We start from the raw sequence: 19,521 nt of genomic DNA, 5'->3' as shown, positions 1-19,521 counted from the left end.
TTAATCCTTGATTCTGGGGTGAAATTGCAACATGATACTACTGATTTTGGGGTTTTCACGTTTTTTTATACATAAGTAAATCCATTAATCCTTAATTCTGTAATTGGGATTAAATTGTGGCCTGATACTACTGATTTTGGGGTCTTCACATTCTTTTATACATAAGGAAATCTGTTAATCCTTGATTCTATAATTAGGGTGAAGTTGCAGCCGGATATTGATTTACATTGATATTGATATACAGATTTTGGGGAGTTCACATTCTTTTATACATACGGTAAGTAAATTTGTTAATCCTTTTTTCTGTAACTGGGGTGAAATTGCAGCCTTATAGTTATGATTTTAGGATTTTCACTTTCTTTTATACATAAGGAAATCCATTCATCCTTGATTAAGTGATTGGGGTGAAATATCGGTCCGATAATACGGATTTTGGGATGAACAGGTTCTGTAGCAATCTATGTGGAATCAGCAGACGGTGTAAACGGAGTGTGTTCTTTCACTCTATAGTAGAATATTGGGCCACTGCACGGTTAAGTCCTTTATACCTGACGCTAACATTGACCTGAAAGGCTGAGTTCACACTTAGTAACTGACCAAATAAGTGAAGTGTGAACTAATTCTAAGAGTGATGCCTGTTAACTGCCTGTCATACTGACGCACAGTAACTACAGTGGACTAGCTATGCATATTTATACAATGCACAGTGATGTATACTGATATACACACTTCCTGCAGCTGGGAAATAGCTGTTTTGTAACGTGCTTTGTCACAATTAATTTGTATCGAATCAAATCTTTGGGGAACAAGCGTTAAAGCGTCCGCATCGAATTTTTGAAAACTTCACTCATCTCTAAAAGTAACCAATCAGATTCCACCTTACATTTTCCAAAGGAGCTCTTAAAAATGAAAGATTGAATCTGATTGGTTGTTATAAGCAACTAAGTCAGTTTTCCTTTACACCAGTTTTGTTAAATCTCCCGCAGCTTGTTTTATTTCATTAAACTAGGCAGAGTGGCATGTAGGGCTTGCATTGACAATTAAAATGTTACTTTAGCTTTTTAAATACATTGCTGCATCTAGCAGAATAAACACTTTTTAAAGGGAACCTGTCATGTGGATATTTGATTATAATCTAACTAATTATATACAATTATTAACTACTAAAAAGTACCTTAGATGTATTCACTTACTGGTGTGACAGATGGTTACCTCATAATATGCACACAAAGATGCCGCATGCTAATGAGCTGATCTGAGTCCAGCGTGATGTCATTGAGTCCAGCGTATATTTAATTCAGAGCTATAGCCACTCCCCTGCCCACCTGATGCTGATTCATATGGAAAAAAACTGTCATTCAGCAGCAGGTGGGCGGGGAGAGTCGGGAGCTCATGAATATTTATAACTCATCATTATCAGCTGGAGATTTTCAATACAAGATGTTGGCAGATTGACTGGGTCAATTAAAGAAAGTGACCCAACATTTTGCTAAGAGAATCAGTCACTTATTTATGTTGCCCTTAGTTAGGACACCATAAAGCTGGTGACAGGTTCCTTTTAAAAAACAAATATGAAAAGGAGATATTCAAAACACTGAGTGTGTATCCTAGCCCCTTGGTGCATCCCCTGCTCTTAGTAAGCCCCTGCTTTCCCTTGTTGGGTGAGGGCCAAGCGTATGTTTCCTGCTCTCTCCTGGCCCCAATCTTTTGTCTGCGCCACATGCACCAGAATGCATGCTCTGGTGTTTCTCGTGGTTATTCTTACAGAATCCTGCATGTAACAACAGATGCCTGGAAGTTGTAGCAAGGAGTCACTTTCTCATCTGTCTATCATAAAGAGATGTTTCCAACAAGTAGGGATTGTCTGAAGTAAAAAACTCATTTAGGAAATAAGCACAAGAAGAATAAAGTGCTCAACATTGTTTAGATCAGGCATGCTCCAACTGCGGCCCTCCAGCTGTTGTTAAACTACAACTCCCACAATGCCCTGCTGTAGGCTGTTCAAGCATGCTGGGAGTTGTAGTTTTGCAACAGCTGGAGGGCCACTGGTTGAGCATGCCTGCTTTAGATCATTTGCAGGTGCCCCCTGGTGATTCTAAAATGTGTTAAATGAAAAGTCTAGATTGCTATTTTCAGTAGAGACTGAAATGAGAACTTAAAAAAGAAAACTTTGTAATCTCTGATAGGGGTTTGTATTACAGCAAAGACCAATCCATTGGGCTGAATGCTAATTCCCAGATCACTGGGTGTTCAAGAACATGACTGATGCAAATTTAATTATGAGATAATGCTTCTTCATGTTAAAATTCTAATACATTTCCACAGTTTACTGATTAGCGATATTATTTTAAGTGGGGCAGGATTAACTTGACTGATCAGTACAAGTATATTTAAGCACTAAAACGGGCCTCTAATTATGATGTAATTACAGATTGAGTCAAATGTATGTTCATATTTACCACCGTCGCTTGTAATAAATTTTAAACATGTATTGATCTGGTAATGCTTTATCAATAACAATCCCCCAAGATAAATGATTTAACATTTCAAAACACAGGCTTTAAATCTTGTACCAACACAGACTTTTACCCTAATCTAATATTTCTCCGGACAAAGGGGAAAAAAAAATCAATTTTACCTATTTTTTTTATAATAACGTGCTGGGTTGTTTTTCTGGAAATGTGAATTATTCATGACCTTCAGGTAGAACTGACCTTTGCCATAATTGTGGACTGTGCTAACCTTACAAATTATTGTGGTCTTCCATACAGAGACAGATGTGTACTGTAGCCTCATACTGCAGTTATCAGTGTACCCCCAATATACAAATGACTAATACAAAGCCAATCAAAAATAAACTAGTCACCCATAATTATATAAAAATTGCAAAGTATCTTGAGAATGCTTCAGACTCCTCTTCAAGTGGGCTCACAGTAACAGAAAATAACATGCAAAGACCAAATATACCCATGTCAACAATGTACCGTAAGTCCTTCAGAATAAGCAGCCCATTATCTTATTCTGTAATAATAAAAATGGATGCAGAAATGTACATTAGGTAAGAACCCCTCAGCAGAGTCATTGCTAGGTCCCTAAAATACGAGAGGCACAAGCCACAAGGCATATACCAGATATTACCACCATACAGTGATTAAACTACTACTACATAGTGACTGTATAATACCTCCAAACTGTTACTGAATTAAATCCACAATACAAAGACCTTAGGGTGACGATATAGTGACAGATACCACTTTCACACTCACACTATGCAGACATTATAAACCATAGTAGTACAATGACTCACAGGTGAAGTCATTCATTTTCATATTTTCTATTTGGCCCAGACCACCATAAAGACTTCTCCTAGCTATAAAGTGTCTGCAGATTTTCTTACCCCATGCTTTTCCATCACTCTCCTACCTGCACACATGGACAAAATTATTGGTACCCTTCCGTTAAGGAAAGAAAAATCCACTGAAATAACTTGAAACTGACAAGAGTATTATTAAATAAAAATGTACTGAAAATCAACTAATGAAAGTCAGACCTTGCTTTTGAATTGTGGTTCAAGTTGAAGCACACAACAGAATAATTTATAAAACAAACTAATAAAACTGGCCTGAATAAAACTGATGGTACCCTTAACTTAATATTCTGTTACACAACTTTTTGAGGCAATCGCTGTAATCAAGTGAATTCTGTAACTCTCAATGAGACTTCTGCACTTGTCCAAGGGTATTTTGGTTCACTCCTCGTGAGCAAATTGCTTCAACTGTCTCAGGTTTGAAGGGTACTTTCTCCAGACTGCATGTTTCAGTAGTAATGAGTGGCAGGGGTCATATTCGAATTTGTGATATTTTGCGAATATTTTGTAGAATATTCGTCGAATAATGGTGAATTTGAATATTCGTTATATTCTACAGTATGACAAACGGCAAGGTAATGATTGAGTAATATGCAAATATTATGCAATAAATACAGGTGTGGGTCAAAAACGAATATATTGCAGTATAGAATATAGTGCTATATATTCATTTTTAGAATATTCTTAATTTTTTCCATCTGAACACATGATTCCTCCCTGCTTCTTGCTTGTGGGCCAATGACTCATTGGCCCACAAGCAACTTAAGCAGGGAGGAATGATGACTTCAGATGGAAAAAAATATGAATATCCCAAAAAACTAATATATAGCACTATATTCAATATAGTGCTATATACGGTATTCGTATTTTAGAATATTCCTCATTTTTTTCCATCTGAAGTGAACAGTGTTCAGTGTTCACTTCAGATGGAAAAAAAATGACTTATATTCTAAAAAACTAATATACAGCACTATATTCTAAATATTCACGAATTCTCAAAGTGGCGATATTCAAGATAAAAATTTGCTTTTCGAATATTCGCACTCAACACTATGTTTCAGCTCCTTCCACAGATTGTTCCACATTTTGTTCCAGAATGCTTTCCTAGTCTTGAGATTTCATTGTACCCTGCACAGATTCAAGAAACCCGCTGCAGAAAAGCAGCCCCAAAACATAACTGAGCCTCCTCCATGTTTCATAGTAGCTCTCTTCTTTGCATACTTCTTTTTTGAATCTGTGAACATAGAGCTGATGTGATTTGCCAAAAAGCTCCAGTTCTGTCTCAAAAGGACGTTCCCCCAGAAGCTTTGTGGCTTGCCCATATGCATTTTGGCAAATTTCAGTCTCGCTTTTGTATGATTTGCTTTCAAAAGTAGTTTCCGCCTCGGTCATCTTCCATTAAATCCACTTTGGCCAAGACAGTGACAGATGGTGTGATCTGACACTGAAGTACCTTGACTTTGGATTTTACCTCTAATCTCTTTGGAAGTTGTTCTGGGCTCTTTGGTTTCCATTCGTATTATCTTTTCAATTTGTGATAAATTTTCCTCTTGCGGCCACATCCAGGGAGGATGGCTACAGTCTCATAGACCTTAAACTTATGAACAATATGTGCAACTGTAGTAAGAGGAACATCAAGCTGTTTGTAGATGGTCTTATAGCCTTTACCTTTAACATGTTTATCTTTAATTGTCTTTCTAATCTCCTGAGACAACTCACTCCTTGTCTTTATTTGATCCATGTTCAGTGTGTCACATCATAAAACCAAACAGCACAGTGACTACTTTTCACCCATTAATTAAGCAGACTGACTGATTATAAGTTTGAAGACATCCTTGATGCTAATTACAGGACACACCTTAGTTTAAGACGTCCCTATGGTCAAATTATTTTTATTGTTTTCTTGGCGTACCTTCATTTTTGTCTAGGCCAGGTTAATTAGTTATTTTTTTTTTATTATTCTGTTGAATCACAATTCAAAAGAAATTATTTTCATAATTCTTTTTATTATTACTTGTATCAATTTCAAGTTATTTCAGTGACCATTGTGGGTTTTTCTTTTTTTAACGCAAGGGTACCAACAATTTTGTCCATTTTTGTGACTGTTGCCTCCCCATTTCCCTTATTTCTGTTGTTGCTATAGTGCCTGGTGTCATAACTATTATTATCCTCTAAACTATAGTGCCCAATAAAAGTGCCAATATTTTGTACACCATATAGCAACAAGATTGATCTTGTTAGTGCTGCCAAACTTTAATGATGCCCTAATTCAACACCCAAACAGTAACAGTACTCTCCTTAGTCGCCCACATAATAATAGTGCTCCCTTTGCTCTTCCACACAAGAGTGATGCCTTTTTTTCCCTCACACAGTAAAAATGTCTCTTTTGTTTGCTATATCACTAAAAAGTGATAATGGTTCCCTGAAAGAAAAATGTTCCATAAAAATGAGTATGCCCCCTGCATGAATCCTAAATTGCAACAATGTTCCTGTACACCCCAAAACAATAGTTTGCGCCCCACTTAAAATAAAGGTTCCCATCTTTGTCCCCTTACAGGTAATAGTGCTCCCCGTTGTTTAGTAAAAAAAAAAATATATATATACTCACCTAACAGCAGTCCTATGATGAGCAGAACAAATAACTCTTCTTCTGGTTTGTGATATTAGGGGCCCAGTGCAGGAAGCATCAAGAAGTATTTTTGTTGTGCCACCCGAGGCCCTCTGCATAGTTCTGGTATCTGTTAGCTGCAGTAGCAAACCAGCCTGTGGTCTACAAGACAGGGAATGACCTGTCTTGACCAGGAGCTTGACTGGGAACTTGGGCACCAGACCAGAAGTTTGGGGCGTGTACCCTGGATTCTGTGTCCTTTTAATGGCTCTACCAAATAGAGAGATATCAGAGGCCCCCTTAAATCATCTGGTGGTGGAGGCATCAGTGCAGTACCACCATTTGCATTCCCCTACATTCTTTGTATATTAGAAAATAGATGTTAAAATTATGAAAAAGTTTAGCCATCTATGATACCACAACCAAAAATTAGAGTCTACATGGCTTTCATATCTGTATAGTGTAACCATGTAAATGTCCGGTCTTGGGCAGTATAAATACAGATACAATAATGTAAGTATCATAGAAAGAGCATCAGATGATTCCGCTGAAAAGGGAATATACAATTACTACATTATTTAGGATATACTTTTTAATGTTAGTGTTCTTTGTATATTTTTATGTGAATATCCCTAAAAACTGTAATATTCCAATTTATATACTGGCACTAGAGCACACACAATAAGACTGACAGTAACAAAACTGACCTTTTCTTTTTTCTCCACCTCACTTTTTGGCTTTGCTGTGTAGACTGGTTAGCACAACACAGTCTTTTCATTATTATTTGAGGGTAGAACATTCAATGACATATGACAACTGTATTGTATAAAGACCTAGATAAGGCAAATAACTAACACTATACACAAAGCTCTGCATCTCCCCTGTTACTTTCCAGTCTCTGGGCGAAGTGTTGCACTCCATCACTTTCTAGTAACTGTATGACTTCCATTCACTGCTGCTGACACAAAGCATGTACACTAAGTTCAATACAGACAATGCAGGAAGGAGTTGTCTGTTTCTGATTCAGCCTCCTTTTACACCCTGAAAATATTTTAAACATAGAAAATCTACAACATTTAACAAAAAGATATTAAAAAATACTTTATTTTCTGCATACTAACATGTGACTAGTGAAGTTAAAATAAAGTATTTAATACAGTCCCTTTAAGTGTATCTCTAAAATGTGACATGTTCATATTTTCTGAGATATGATCCTTATATTCCAGCTGACCTTTGGAATATCTTCAGAAACGCTTTCATTATTTCTACATTCAACTTTTTCTAGCTGAGTATTGCATAAGGTCTCATGCACACAACTGTATCATTTTGCAGTCTGCAAGCTGCAGATCTGCAAAATACTGTCCGTGTGCATTCTGCAATTTTCTCACACCCATCAGTAGACATGGCTATTCTTCTCCTCAAAACAGGCAAGAATAGGATATGTTCTATTAATTACTGAAAGTCCACATGGCCTTAATTTTGGTGGTTCATAGAAATGAATGGGTCTGAATGTGATCCTCAAAAAATGCGTATCGGACATTGACTAAACAAAAGTCATGTGCATGAGTTCTAAACCTTATAAGATCAGTTTTCCATCAAACCCAGCTATGTAAAACATTAATTCATGATTGTCCATGGTTTAATCAAGGAAATGTAAATGGTTAATGATATTGAACAAAGTAAAACATGAATATAAATAAAGTTACATATAATAAAGTTTTGAAAACTACGCATTGAAAAAGTCTATCTGCTGTGAAGCACCATTCTAAGAACATCCAATTTAGGTTTCACAAGCAATGATCCTGTCTCGGTGGATAAGGGAAATAATTAAATTCTCATCTGCTTAGAATTCCATTTACATACAAAATATGATTTTACCTTCATCTCCTTTAACTGACTTGTGACACCTTGTTCTTCTGAACTGAGATCATCAGTCAATACTGAAGAGGACTTGTCAGAGGTTAAAGAAAAGGCCTCCATTTCTGCCAGCTGGACCTAAGCAAAACCATTATTAGTGATACAGATTTGTGAGTTTTCTCGTTCAAACATTTTACTTGTTGAATCCTGCTTAGTATACAATCTCTGATTAGAGAATTAAGCTTCGAAAAGCTTTAGTTAAATCACCCCTGACTGTTTTGTCTATGGGAGAGCAGGTATTTTATGTTAATCCGATATGTTAATCCTGCGGTGCATAAAGTCAATACAAGGCATAAGCAATGCATGGAAGTCAGCAGTGTTGTTTGTAGATAAAACCGTTCTAGTACCCGCAGGACTGTTCGTCTCCGGTAGTGCGCAATGGCTTAGAATGTTTAGTAACTAAGCGCTGGACTAATCAATACACATTGCAGCAACGTTAATTGGTAATTACACCAACAGTTTCCACACTGCTGTGGTGTTTCTTCAATGGACATCATTAATCAAAAAGTGGTATTACACTTTAAAGAGAACGGGGCTAAACATGCCTAATTAGAATCTGAACACCTTAGCAACATGCTTGTTGTAATAGTGGCAATTAACCAGACTGTGCTGGCTACATAATCCATGACTCCAAATCATGAACTTTAATTATAGAAGACATTTTCAGGAGAAATAAAATCTATGTTGGGAGAGTTATATCTAGCTAGTAACTCACTCTGTATTGGTAAATAGTAGCAATAATATTTTCCAGGTAGGAACAATTTCATTATATAAAATCCTGATAAAAAGTACTGTAGGCACACAGGCTACTTTTAGAACTAGGTATCAACTGCCAACTGTAGTTCCCTGAAAGGACTTTTTGTGCTATAGCTATTTGATGAACCTAATTAAAGGGGTTTTCTGAGACTTATATACAGATGACCTCTCCTCTGGAAGGTCATCAATATCTGATCAGTGAAAGGGTCCAACACCAGGGACCCTCGTCAATCAGCACAGTAGAAACACAGCATTCTCACAGCTTCTCCTAGGCCATGTGACGTCACGTTCATTGGTCACGTGGCCTAGGTGCAGCTCAGCACCATTGAAGAGAAGCACCAAGCACAGCCGCTATACAATGTAGGACACTCTGCTTGGTTAAATGCAAGAAGGACATATTACTTATAGGATCGCCAGTGCCTTTTCAAACTGCTGATCAGCAGGGGTCCTGAGTGTCGGACCCCACCAATCCTATACTAATATCCAGTATATGGTATAAGTCTCAGCAAAACCTTTTAAATGAAAAACTTGTTTTCTGGACATCCAGGACCTGTTCATGTGTAGATGTATGCTTGGTAGGGAGATGACTGAATATTTTAATCTTCACTTGCTCAGGTCCTGGATATCCAGGAAACAAATGCATGCACAATGTGTACAAAGAACACAGAAATTCTAATAGAAATATCTAGGTGCACATGGCTGATGACCAGGGGTGGATTCTCCTCAAGGCTGGCCAGTGGAAATTTTTGGTGATGTATTTTGTGCTGCTTGCAGTATTTCTGTGATGGACTGTGCTATTTGGCTCTGTTGGGGTGGTATAATGTGGTATAATGTGCCACAATATGGTTTTGCTGGCCTTGCCTTTCATCAATTTGACAAAATGAGGCCACTTTTAGTATTTTTTCCAAGCCACTTTAACTTTCCAGTCCGCCCCTGCTTATGACAGATTTAAAAAAGCAAAACAGCCCATAGTTGGTGTGGCTATTGGCAGAGCCCATCTCAATATTGATACCTCATACAGCTGCTCAACTCTATTTTGCTTCACTCCTACCATATATCCAACAAGATTTAATAGTAGTTTACAAGTCAATTATTGTTTATGTGATTGGTCATTTTATGTAACTTATATGCAAACCAATGGTATAAAGTAGAGATGAGTAAATTGCTCAAAATTTCGAGTAAGGTTCGATTTGGCCGAATCAGTTGACAGATTCGATTTTATCTGAAAAATAGTGATCCTTTTGGCTTGTAAATTTGTAATCGACTCTCTGGGGTCTGCTAGGACTCATATTAATGAATTGAATCCAAATATTCAGATACAGATGCAACTGGAATATTTACAAAATTCAGGCTGAATGTGATACGTTTAGAATAGATTCACTCAACTGTGATATAAAGGATGGTGTGGTTAACAGTAGCAATATTGTGTTGTTTTTCTGTAATAGGTTACAAAGCAAAGTATCTGATATTTCCATGTTTATAGGCAATTCTGCATGTTTTTTATGTTTGACTTAGAGCACAGAATGATATTTTTCTCTTCATTTTGTTTTAGTGTTTTGTGTTCTATGAGGTCTGAGGAGAAACTACAGATCTCCAACCATATGGGTCTCCAGTTGTTTCAAAACTACACCTCTCATCATACCCTGATAGCTTCAAGCTACCAAGGCATGATGGAAGTTGTAGTTTTGAAAAAGCTGGAGGGCCACAGGTTGAAGAACATTGCCCTCAAACCTTAGTTTTAAAAATAAAGTGTCCAGGTTTATTTAAAGTTTCATAATGAAATTTTGAAGTTATATACATTTTTTATGCACTTTAAAGCTATGTACACCTTTGGGGATGATTTTTTTATGATTGCATTTTACCAATTTGTGGCTAAAAAACATTTTTTCAATTGGTCACAAATGGTTCACTGTTTTTCTAGCTGTGTGTACCCTACTTTCCCTTTAATTTTGTGCTGGTAATCTAATAACCCTTATCTGTAAATTACTAAGAGGTCATAACACTTATTTAAGTCACATTCTTATCAGTAAGGTAAGGATTGAGCTTTAATGAGTGTGTATAAGGTTAGAACAGAGATAAGGAGTCCGTCAGGTCCCTGCCTGATGGAAAAGAGAGAAAATTCAGATCCTGCTAGTGGAGTATATCAGCAGATTTTTTGCTCATAATGAGTACAATGTACTTGTAAAAAATGCCCCCAAATGTGTACATAACCTTTAAGGATTAAAATAAAGGCTTTACTATTTCCAAGATCTTGGTTTGCCATCAGCCTTGTTTACATTCAGAGGCCGAAAACCCATATGCTTCCCACAGATGACAGTTGGATACAGGGAGGTAGCGTAGTTTAAAGTATGTTGTATGGCCAGTGGCAGCTAGCGACAAAGTTACGTAGAGACTGCACATCCACTTGCAGCGCACAGGGATTAAGACTGGCATGTCTGTTCTTAATAAATGGCCCACTAATGTTTAAATAATGAATATTTTATATTAAACATATTTTTATAGTCAAGCACTGTCATCTACAGGGAGTGATTGACTGCATCAGTAACGGGTCAAGTCCAGGAACATCACTGTGCACGTCACAGCTACAACCAATCACTATGATCAGCTATATTCAGGTCATAGTCATATAGTCAGTTCACCGTTAGTGTTTGTAAGCAAACAGTGGTGGGAGTACCTGAGCAGATTTTTAATTATCTCAGACAACCGCTCTAAGAAAAAAGCAAGTGTGGGCACAGCCCTAGGGCTCACTCATACTTATGTATGAAAACATGTTTCAAATATGGATGAACATCATGGATTGTTTCTTTAGTTGTGCAGAATTTGTTTTATTTTTGTTTTCGTATTGTATCTAATTTTGTTCCTTATTGTGTTCTGAGATTTCTGTTTTTCATCCATAGTTGTTCCATTTTTTGTGAAAAGATTAACTATTGTTTTATGTTATATTGTGTAACGTTTCTGAAACACAGATTATAAAAATTGGAACAAATATGCACATGTGAGCTGCTTTATGCAAAAATCAAACATGCATTTTTACATTCAACTTTGACTTCTATATGCTGAAACATGCTGTGTATTGAAAAAACAAGCATAGGAAAAATGAGTATATAAAAAATTAGAATGTGAACAAAGCCGTTTAAATATCCAAAGCTTTCCCAAGGAAAAAACTGCAGAAACAAAAAAAAGTGTGAATGTGTCCTTGATGAACTAAGTAGCTTATTGTATACAATCCCTTTAATTTGCAAAGTTCTAATGAGAAGCATTAATACTTCTCACTTCTTACTATCACGGGTTTACACTAGTCTGTAGTCAGGAGGCAATTTCCCCAAACTGCAGGATCAAGAAGTGCAGAGGAAACTAACCTGACAGAATTTGACATCAATATTTAAAAGTAATTTACCATGGGCAAATGGGGCATTTTTCTTAGGGGTTGTTGCCTTTGATGAATCTCTTTCTGTTGTGTTCACCAACAAAAAGCTAACAGAGTGTTCTGCAATGATCACCTGTAATCTGCTGGTGAACCCCAAAGCAAGTGTTCAGTTTCTCTGCAGCACCCCTACAGGATAAAAGCAATTATTACACAGTATTTAGTGTAAGCAATTTGCTGTCTGTGTAATGCATTTAAGTCCTAGATAGAGATAAGCGAATCGATTCTTTAGAATTGAAATTCAGCCATAATTTTTCAAAAAATGCAGATTTCTTAGAATTCAGAATTTCTTGGGATTTCAATAGAGAAGAGAGCAATATTTGAAGTGATTTAAATTTGGGTAGACTAGATTGTACCCAAATCAAATTTATTGGCCGAATTGGACTCACAGCAAATTTCAGGAAATTAGCTCATCTCTAGTTCTAGATCCTTTTAAATTAAAAGATGCTCTTTAGAACTGTTCTGTGCTGCGGCCAATAGATGGGGGTCCTGAATGGAGTATACCAATCTATAAAATCGGAATGATTTGATGATGGATATTATGGACCAGACACCAAACCAAACCAAAATATGTTTGAGAACGACTATTCAAAATGTAGCAAGTTAGAGAGATGCACTTTAGTTGGGGACAACCCCTAGATGTCAATAAATTAGTTCAGGCATCTGCATTCTGTTTCCACGAAAATGTGGAACTGGTCGTTCAGTTAGTCCAATTTAATGAACTTCTTGTTTGTTTGTACTTAAAGGGCGTCTAAAAGATATCCCTGTTTAAAACGTTTCTGTTTCATGTCGTACTTTTAACAAAATGTATTGAAATTAAAAAGGAAGGCTTTGTTGTCCACAAGCGATGGCTGGTATTGCAGCTCAGTCACATTTAAATAAATGGAATATAAGCAACTATGGATTAACAGCCATTAGATACCTTAAAATTAGGAGAGGGGATTATGTTGAAGTCTATTTCATGTAGTATTGGGAAGTTTATACAAAAACAAAAAAGTGACAGCTGCAATCTATGAACTCAGACTGCCAGTTTACAAATGAATTATGAAGTAAGTTAGGAAATGTAGAGCACATCTCTCTTCTGTCAGCTCGTTTGCTGAGACTCCATTATATACTGCAATGGAGTCTTTTGACACAGATCACTGATCCCTGGGTGAATATCTGTCTCCATTTACTTGTCAAAAATTGAACAGCTTAAATGACACTTGTTTACAGAAACCCGACCCTAAAAATTGCATGCTTCAATCTCCTATAGTGTTCAAAATGATGAATCTAGATGAATGTAAACTGTTACATGGTATTGTGCATCACTGGAGTTTGAAAACTCAGGGGAACAGGGATGTGATATACAGGGTGGGCCATTTATACGGACACACCTTAATAAAATGGGAATGGTTGGTGATATTAACTTCCTGTTTGTGGCAGATTAGTATATGTGAGGGGGGACACTTTTCAAGATGGGTGGTGACCATGGCGGCCCTTTTGAAGTTGGCCATTTTGAATCCAACTTTTTTTTTTCCAATAGGAATAGGGTCATGTGAGTTATTTACAAGTTTCTGACCACTTATAAAATGCAGGAGAAATGCTAGCACAGGCTTCCAATATCCGTATATTCAGGTGCTGCACATCTCGTATTTCCATAGCATTTACAAGAGTTGCATTTACACGCAGCAATCATCTCTGCGTGGAGATGAGCAATCGCTACTGTGATGTAATTTTAACTCATTTAACTAATGTTTCTTTTCATAAGGCAATTGCAATTATTGAACTTACTGAAATCAAAAGATGCAGCATACTTATGCTGTATTGAATTAAAGACAACCACCAATATTGTGGATACTTTAAATAATATTTGGGAATTGCATGCAATTCCCTAATGTAATGCTGATATTTGAAATACCCCCTTTAGCCTGAAATGTTCTGTGGTATGCTATTTCAATTTCTCCTGAACCATAGGCAGATCATGCATTAGGACCAGTTCTGGTTGATCCCATCTACAATGTTATCAAACAAATTTGTAAGGAATTGGATCAAGGGTCAAGGAAAGAGTTAGATATCAGGCCATTATCTCCTGGGTTGCAAAACCAGACAACATAAAGAGGGGCCCTGTTACACTTTTTGAATAGATTTTCCACTAGAGTCTAGTGTCCCTGTCATGGACGTTCCCGTGACAGGTGGAAGGAGATTGGTGAGACTGGCAACACGTGGTTTGATCGGACATGTTTTCTGTTTGGATCAAATGACGTCTGTTTTGTTTCCAGTGCTTGCCACACCTTTTTTCCTCAGGTGTGACTATTATGGTAATTTATTCCATTTAACCTTCTCTATTTATTGTTGTTTCTCCCACTATGCTATGCGGTTTATAGCTTCTGTTTGTGGATAGCTGGTGTTTGGATCTCAGCTGAGTTTCTGATGCTGCCATAACCACTTGAAGTTAAGTGTTTTCTTTCCCTTTTGTATTTTGTTTGGGTTATTTTGTGTGTTGCATTTCCCTGTAATTTTTATTAAGGCCTGAGGGAGACTAGTACCAGGGTCCTATAGGGTGAGTTAGGACATTAGATATTCCTGTGAATGAACTCACCTACCTCTGAGGTCCGGTCATACTGGTAGTTAGTCAGGACTTTGATTAGGGTTTTACTAGGAGGGGTCCATCTCCTTTCCCTAGTTTCCAGGCCTTATTCCCTCACCCCTTTCCCTCCTATGTTCAATGTGGCGTTTCCCTCCCACACCCGAATGTGAAAAAGTCCCTAGGTGAAGTAGAGGCTTTTGATCCCAGAATGCACTCACCCATAGCTAAATAGAGCATTTTCAATAACTAAACATGAAGGAAACTTGAGTTTCAAGGCTTCATTTAAATAAATATTCTCAAAATGCTTTTTTTTACTTTGCTATTTTTTTCAGCATACATGATGGTGGTAAATGCAGCCTATAAATGGAGATGAGAAAACTGTGCTAGGCTCCAGTGAAATTTATGTAAATGATCCATGAGCTGATAAGAGACATGATTTTGACAGAAATGTGAAAATCTGGGCAGGGTAATAAAGAAAATAGCATCATTAAGTCACTTGCCATAAAAATGTCAGTTCAGGTAAGTACGGCTATGACCTTGCTCTGCCTGTCTGAAGAAAAATCCCAGTATTTCCACATGCAGTTTCCATAATCAGGTATATCAACTTTTACTGAGTATTTTTCCCCTTGGTATTTCTGATTCTTCAAATTTTAATGCACAGAAATATCCAGAATGCTACTTTGCTGGCCCAAATTTGTAAAGTATTATGTAAAGACTGACATTATCTTACTGATGCAGTTGCAGTGGAACATATTATCCCTAATTGGCTAAAGTTGAAATAAAACATTAGATTCACTAACACTAAAAGCCCATAGCAAAATAGGAATAAAAATATCTCTGCTTGAAAGATATTTCAGAGCTATGGTGCAAGGCTGCTCTAAAACTCTGTGGTCTACAGATGGTGTGTGCATACTGGAAAGAGAGATAGTGAAGCACGACAGTTTCCGGTCTGCTCTGGTACTTTTGGAGTTTATGCAGGGTATGATGACCCTATAATAAACCTGCAAGGTTTTCAGTTTATTTTCCACTTATTGGCAGTAGTCATATAGTGGTTGTATCAGAGTTGAGCCAAGTTTGGTGGAGTTTGTTCTGCAAAATACTTGGCGGAGACTGCTCTGTCAAGTTTAGTGGAGATTAGAGATGAGTGAATTTTTCAAACATTTTATTCGGCCGGTTTGTCGAATAAAAAATAAAATAATTGGTTCGATCCGAACTTATTTGCGGCGAATTACGGAAAAAAAGGCTATTTTCTGGCTGCAGAGAGCCTTAATGGTGGTGTAGAACACTGTGCCTTGCAGTACCACGCATAGGGAGTCTGCTGTGGTAGTGAAATAATACTGTGAGTCAGTATGACATGCAGATGACAGGTGTCGCTCTTATAATCACTGCACACTTCACTTATTTGGGCAGTCACGGGGCCAAGACTGACCAAATAACTCAAGTATGAACTCAGCCTTAAGTTTGTGTCAGCAGTAAGTTTGTGTTGAAATCATGGATTTTTTGCCCTTCCTCTGATCCATCAGAACATTAAACCCAAAAAAACAGATCCTGTTTGTTGAGCATCCGCCTTCACTCTGTCAGCATTTGGTCAGTAATCCATCAGTATTGCTAATGCAAAAAAAAAAAAAACAGGAATTAATCCAAAACAGAGATGAATGGAATATTTGCATGTCTTCTGTGTTTTGTTACCCACTCCTGCTTTTGGCTACCAAATCACAAGCCAATTCTAATGGGACCATACAGGCCTTACAGCTCCTACACAGACAGGATCCGTTGTACATCTCATTTTTACTTCCTTCCGACAGATCAGAAGAAGCTTAAAATAAATGATGTCAGCCAGGAAGAAAGGCAAAATAGTGGCCGTCATGAAGTGGGGAGGGTGGGAATAGCATGAGAAGTCCAAAAAGTGGCCCTATGACATAGAATTGAGGTGTAAGCAGCATGAGGAGCCCACATAGTGGCCTAATGACAGAGTCTGGAGGTGGCAGCAGCATCAGGAAGAGGCCATAGAGTGGCACAATGACAATGTGGAAGTGGTGGAAGCATCAAGAGGCCACAGAACGGCACAATCAAAGAGTGTACAGGTGGCGGCAGTAGCAGCATCAGGAGGAGGCCACAGAGTGGCACAATGATAATGTGGAGGTGCCAGCAGCAGCATCAAGAGGAGGCCACAGAGTGGCAAGGTGACAGTGTGGAGGTGCCAGCAGCATCAGCAGACCACAGAGTGACCCGGTGACAGAGAGGAGAGGTGGCATCAGCATTAGGAGACCACAAAGTGGCAAGGTGACATAGTGAGGAGGTGGCAGTAGCATCAGGAGACCACAGAGTGAGGCGGTGACAGAGTGGGGAGGTGGGTGGCAATACGAGTACCAACTGAAGATGGTGTGTGAAAGAAAGAGCACTTGGCATCAGATGTATGGCATCAGGTGGGTGGCTGCATCAGAATAGTAGCTGAGGCAGGTAGCCAGAAGAAACCAGTCTCTTTAGTCAAAGTGTTGGTGTGGCACCATGGATGATCTAGTCTGATGCATCAGGCATTGGTGGGTGGAAATCCTGGCTTATCCATGCCTGAGTCATCTTGACAAATATCAGTCTCTCCACATTTTTGGGTGGACAGGCGAGTTATTCTTGGGGTAACTATGGCCCCCGCCACACTATTCATCCGCTCTGATGCCACACTACTAGCCGGGCAGAACAGCTTTTTCAGGGCAAACTCTGCTAGTTGTGGCCACAAATCCAGTTTGGATGCCCAGTAGTCCAGTGGATCTTCAATGTGGGATGGCAGGGTACTGTTCAATTATTCCACCACCTGCTTGTTCAGGTCTTGCTCCAGGTCTAGCTGCTGCTGGTGAGTAGTTTCTTCACTATGCGGGTAGATGCTTATCAGCGACTCTAGAGTCAATTTGCTGCTGTTGGAGCTGGAACTGCTCCTACCCCCCCTACCACAGCAGCCATGGCAGAGGAACTTGAGCGCGGAGGACCTCCCCGGTCAGACCTGCAAGAGGATGGACGATGGCGCAGATAGGCAGCAGCCAACTGACTACATAGGATGTCTCTATAGTAGTTCAGTTTGTCCTCCCTCTCAGCGGGTGTAAAAAAGGCCCATTTTGGACCGGTAGCGAGGGTCCAACAAGGTGGAGAGCCAGAAGTCATTCTTCTGCCGAATGGTGACAGTTCGGCTATCACTACGCATGCAAGTGAGCATGCATTGGGCCATTTGTGCAAGTGACTCGGAGGGACTCCCAGCCTCCATCTCCACTGCATACTGCCACGGTGTGTCTGGATCCTCTGCCTTCTCTTCCTCATCAGCCTCTAGCTATTCTGGCTGCTCCTGCTCCTCCTCTCCTGTTACCCGTGTAGAAAACCACATATTTCACTACACATTGCTTGTGCTCCAATGTCCTCCTCCTCCTCCCGTTAAGCCCCCTCAGGGCTCATGTGGCCATGAGATCTAGGCGCCACTTCTCCAGTCCCCTGACCAGCCAGATTTACCAGCATCTGTTCCAGGACATGGAGCAGTGGAATTATGTTGTTAATTCCGTAGTCCTAGCGACTGACAAATAACATGGCCTCCTCAAAGGGCCTGAGCAAAGGGCAGGTGTCACGCATGAGCTGCCACTGGCAGACATCGAAGTTACACAGAAGAGTACTCCTGTCTGCTTGGATCATCAAGAAATCGTTTATGGCCTTTCTCTGTTCGTATAGTCGGTCCAACATATGGAGGGTGGAATTCCAACGGGTGGAAACGTCACATATCACCCTATGTTGGGGGGTGCCGTTCTGCTGCTGCAGCTCAAGGAGCACGTGGTTTGCAGTTTACGAGTGGCTAATGTGCATGTAAAGTTTCCTGGCCATTTTTAGGGTGTATTGCAGATGGGTGAAAGACTTTAGGAACCGCTTGACAACCAGATTAAACATGTGTGGCATGCAGGGCGTATGGCTCAGCCCTCCTTGATGCAGCGCCGACATCATGTTTTTCCCATTGTCGGTCACCATGGTTCCGATTTTGAGTTGTCGCGGAGAAAGCCAGGCTTCGATTTCTTGATTAATGACACTGAGCAGTTCCTCCTCTGTGTGAATCAGTTCGCCCGTGCCCTGCACATGTGGTATTCTGGAAGTGCCCTGTGAATTGTCCCTGCAGTGGAGGCTGCAGACACAGTGGAGGATGAGGAGGCAAAGGCAAACATTGTCCCAGGACCAACGGCGTGAGAACCTGAAGGCGGAAGCGGCATTACCTGGCCACGTTGCTGGTGTGACTGTGCAGGAACCACATTTACCCAGTAGGCCATAAAGGACATGTATTGTCCCTGCCCATAGTTACAGCTCCACACATCAGCGCTGCCCGCCTTCTGTTCTACATGTGTGTGCATGTTTTTTGGCAAAGAAATGACGGCTTGGGACTCTCCACCTCGACTTAGCACAATCCATCAGTTTTCTGAAAGGTGAAAAGTCCACCACTTGGAAAAGGAGGGACTGCAGCACCAGCAACTTGGACAGGAGAACATTCAGCTTTTGCGCCATAGGATGAGTGCACGCATACTGTTGTCTCTTGGCAATCGCTTCGGCGATCGATTGCTGACGGAATGTCTGATGAGGAGTTGGAGGAGCAGGAGCATCAGGACCAGCAGATGATGGGAAGTACAGAGAGCTTCCGTCGGCTAAGGTGGTGGAGCCTTGACTGCCTGAAACCGGGTGTGTGCCAGTGGGTGATGCAGTGGTTTCTGCGGCAGGCTGGACCACCACATCGGAGCCATGGTTCTCCCAGGCCACTTTATGGTGACTCTGCATACGTTGACGCAGGGCCGTGGTGCCAACATTGGCACCCTGGCCACGCTTCCCCTTCTTCCCACAGATTCTACATATGGCCATGTTCACCTCCT

General features: G+C 39.6%; 1 protein-coding gene across 1 annotated transcript in view; it reads right to left on the bottom strand.

The window, feature by feature from the left end:
- Positions 1-19,521, bottom strand: part of CACNA1I (calcium voltage-gated channel subunit alpha1 I) — a 917,463-nt gene that overhangs the window by 43,427 nt on the left and 854,515 nt on the right. The window contains exon 33 of the mRNA XM_044301221.1: positions 7,854-7,970. Within this exon, the coding sequence (XP_044157156.1) occupies positions 7,854-7,970 (117 nt within the window). The remainder of the gene's footprint in view (positions 1-7,853; positions 7,971-19,521) is intronic.

Source organism: Bufo gargarizans, chromosome 7 (assembly GCF_014858855.1).
Source record: "Bufo gargarizans isolate SCDJY-AF-19 chromosome 7, ASM1485885v1, whole genome shotgun sequence".
In the NCBI taxonomy this organism is placed as follows: domain Eukaryota; kingdom Metazoa; phylum Chordata; class Amphibia; order Anura; family Bufonidae; genus Bufo; species Bufo gargarizans.
The sequence above is the reverse complement of the archived record's forward strand: the minus strand, read 5'-3'. Positions and strand labels throughout refer to the sequence as shown.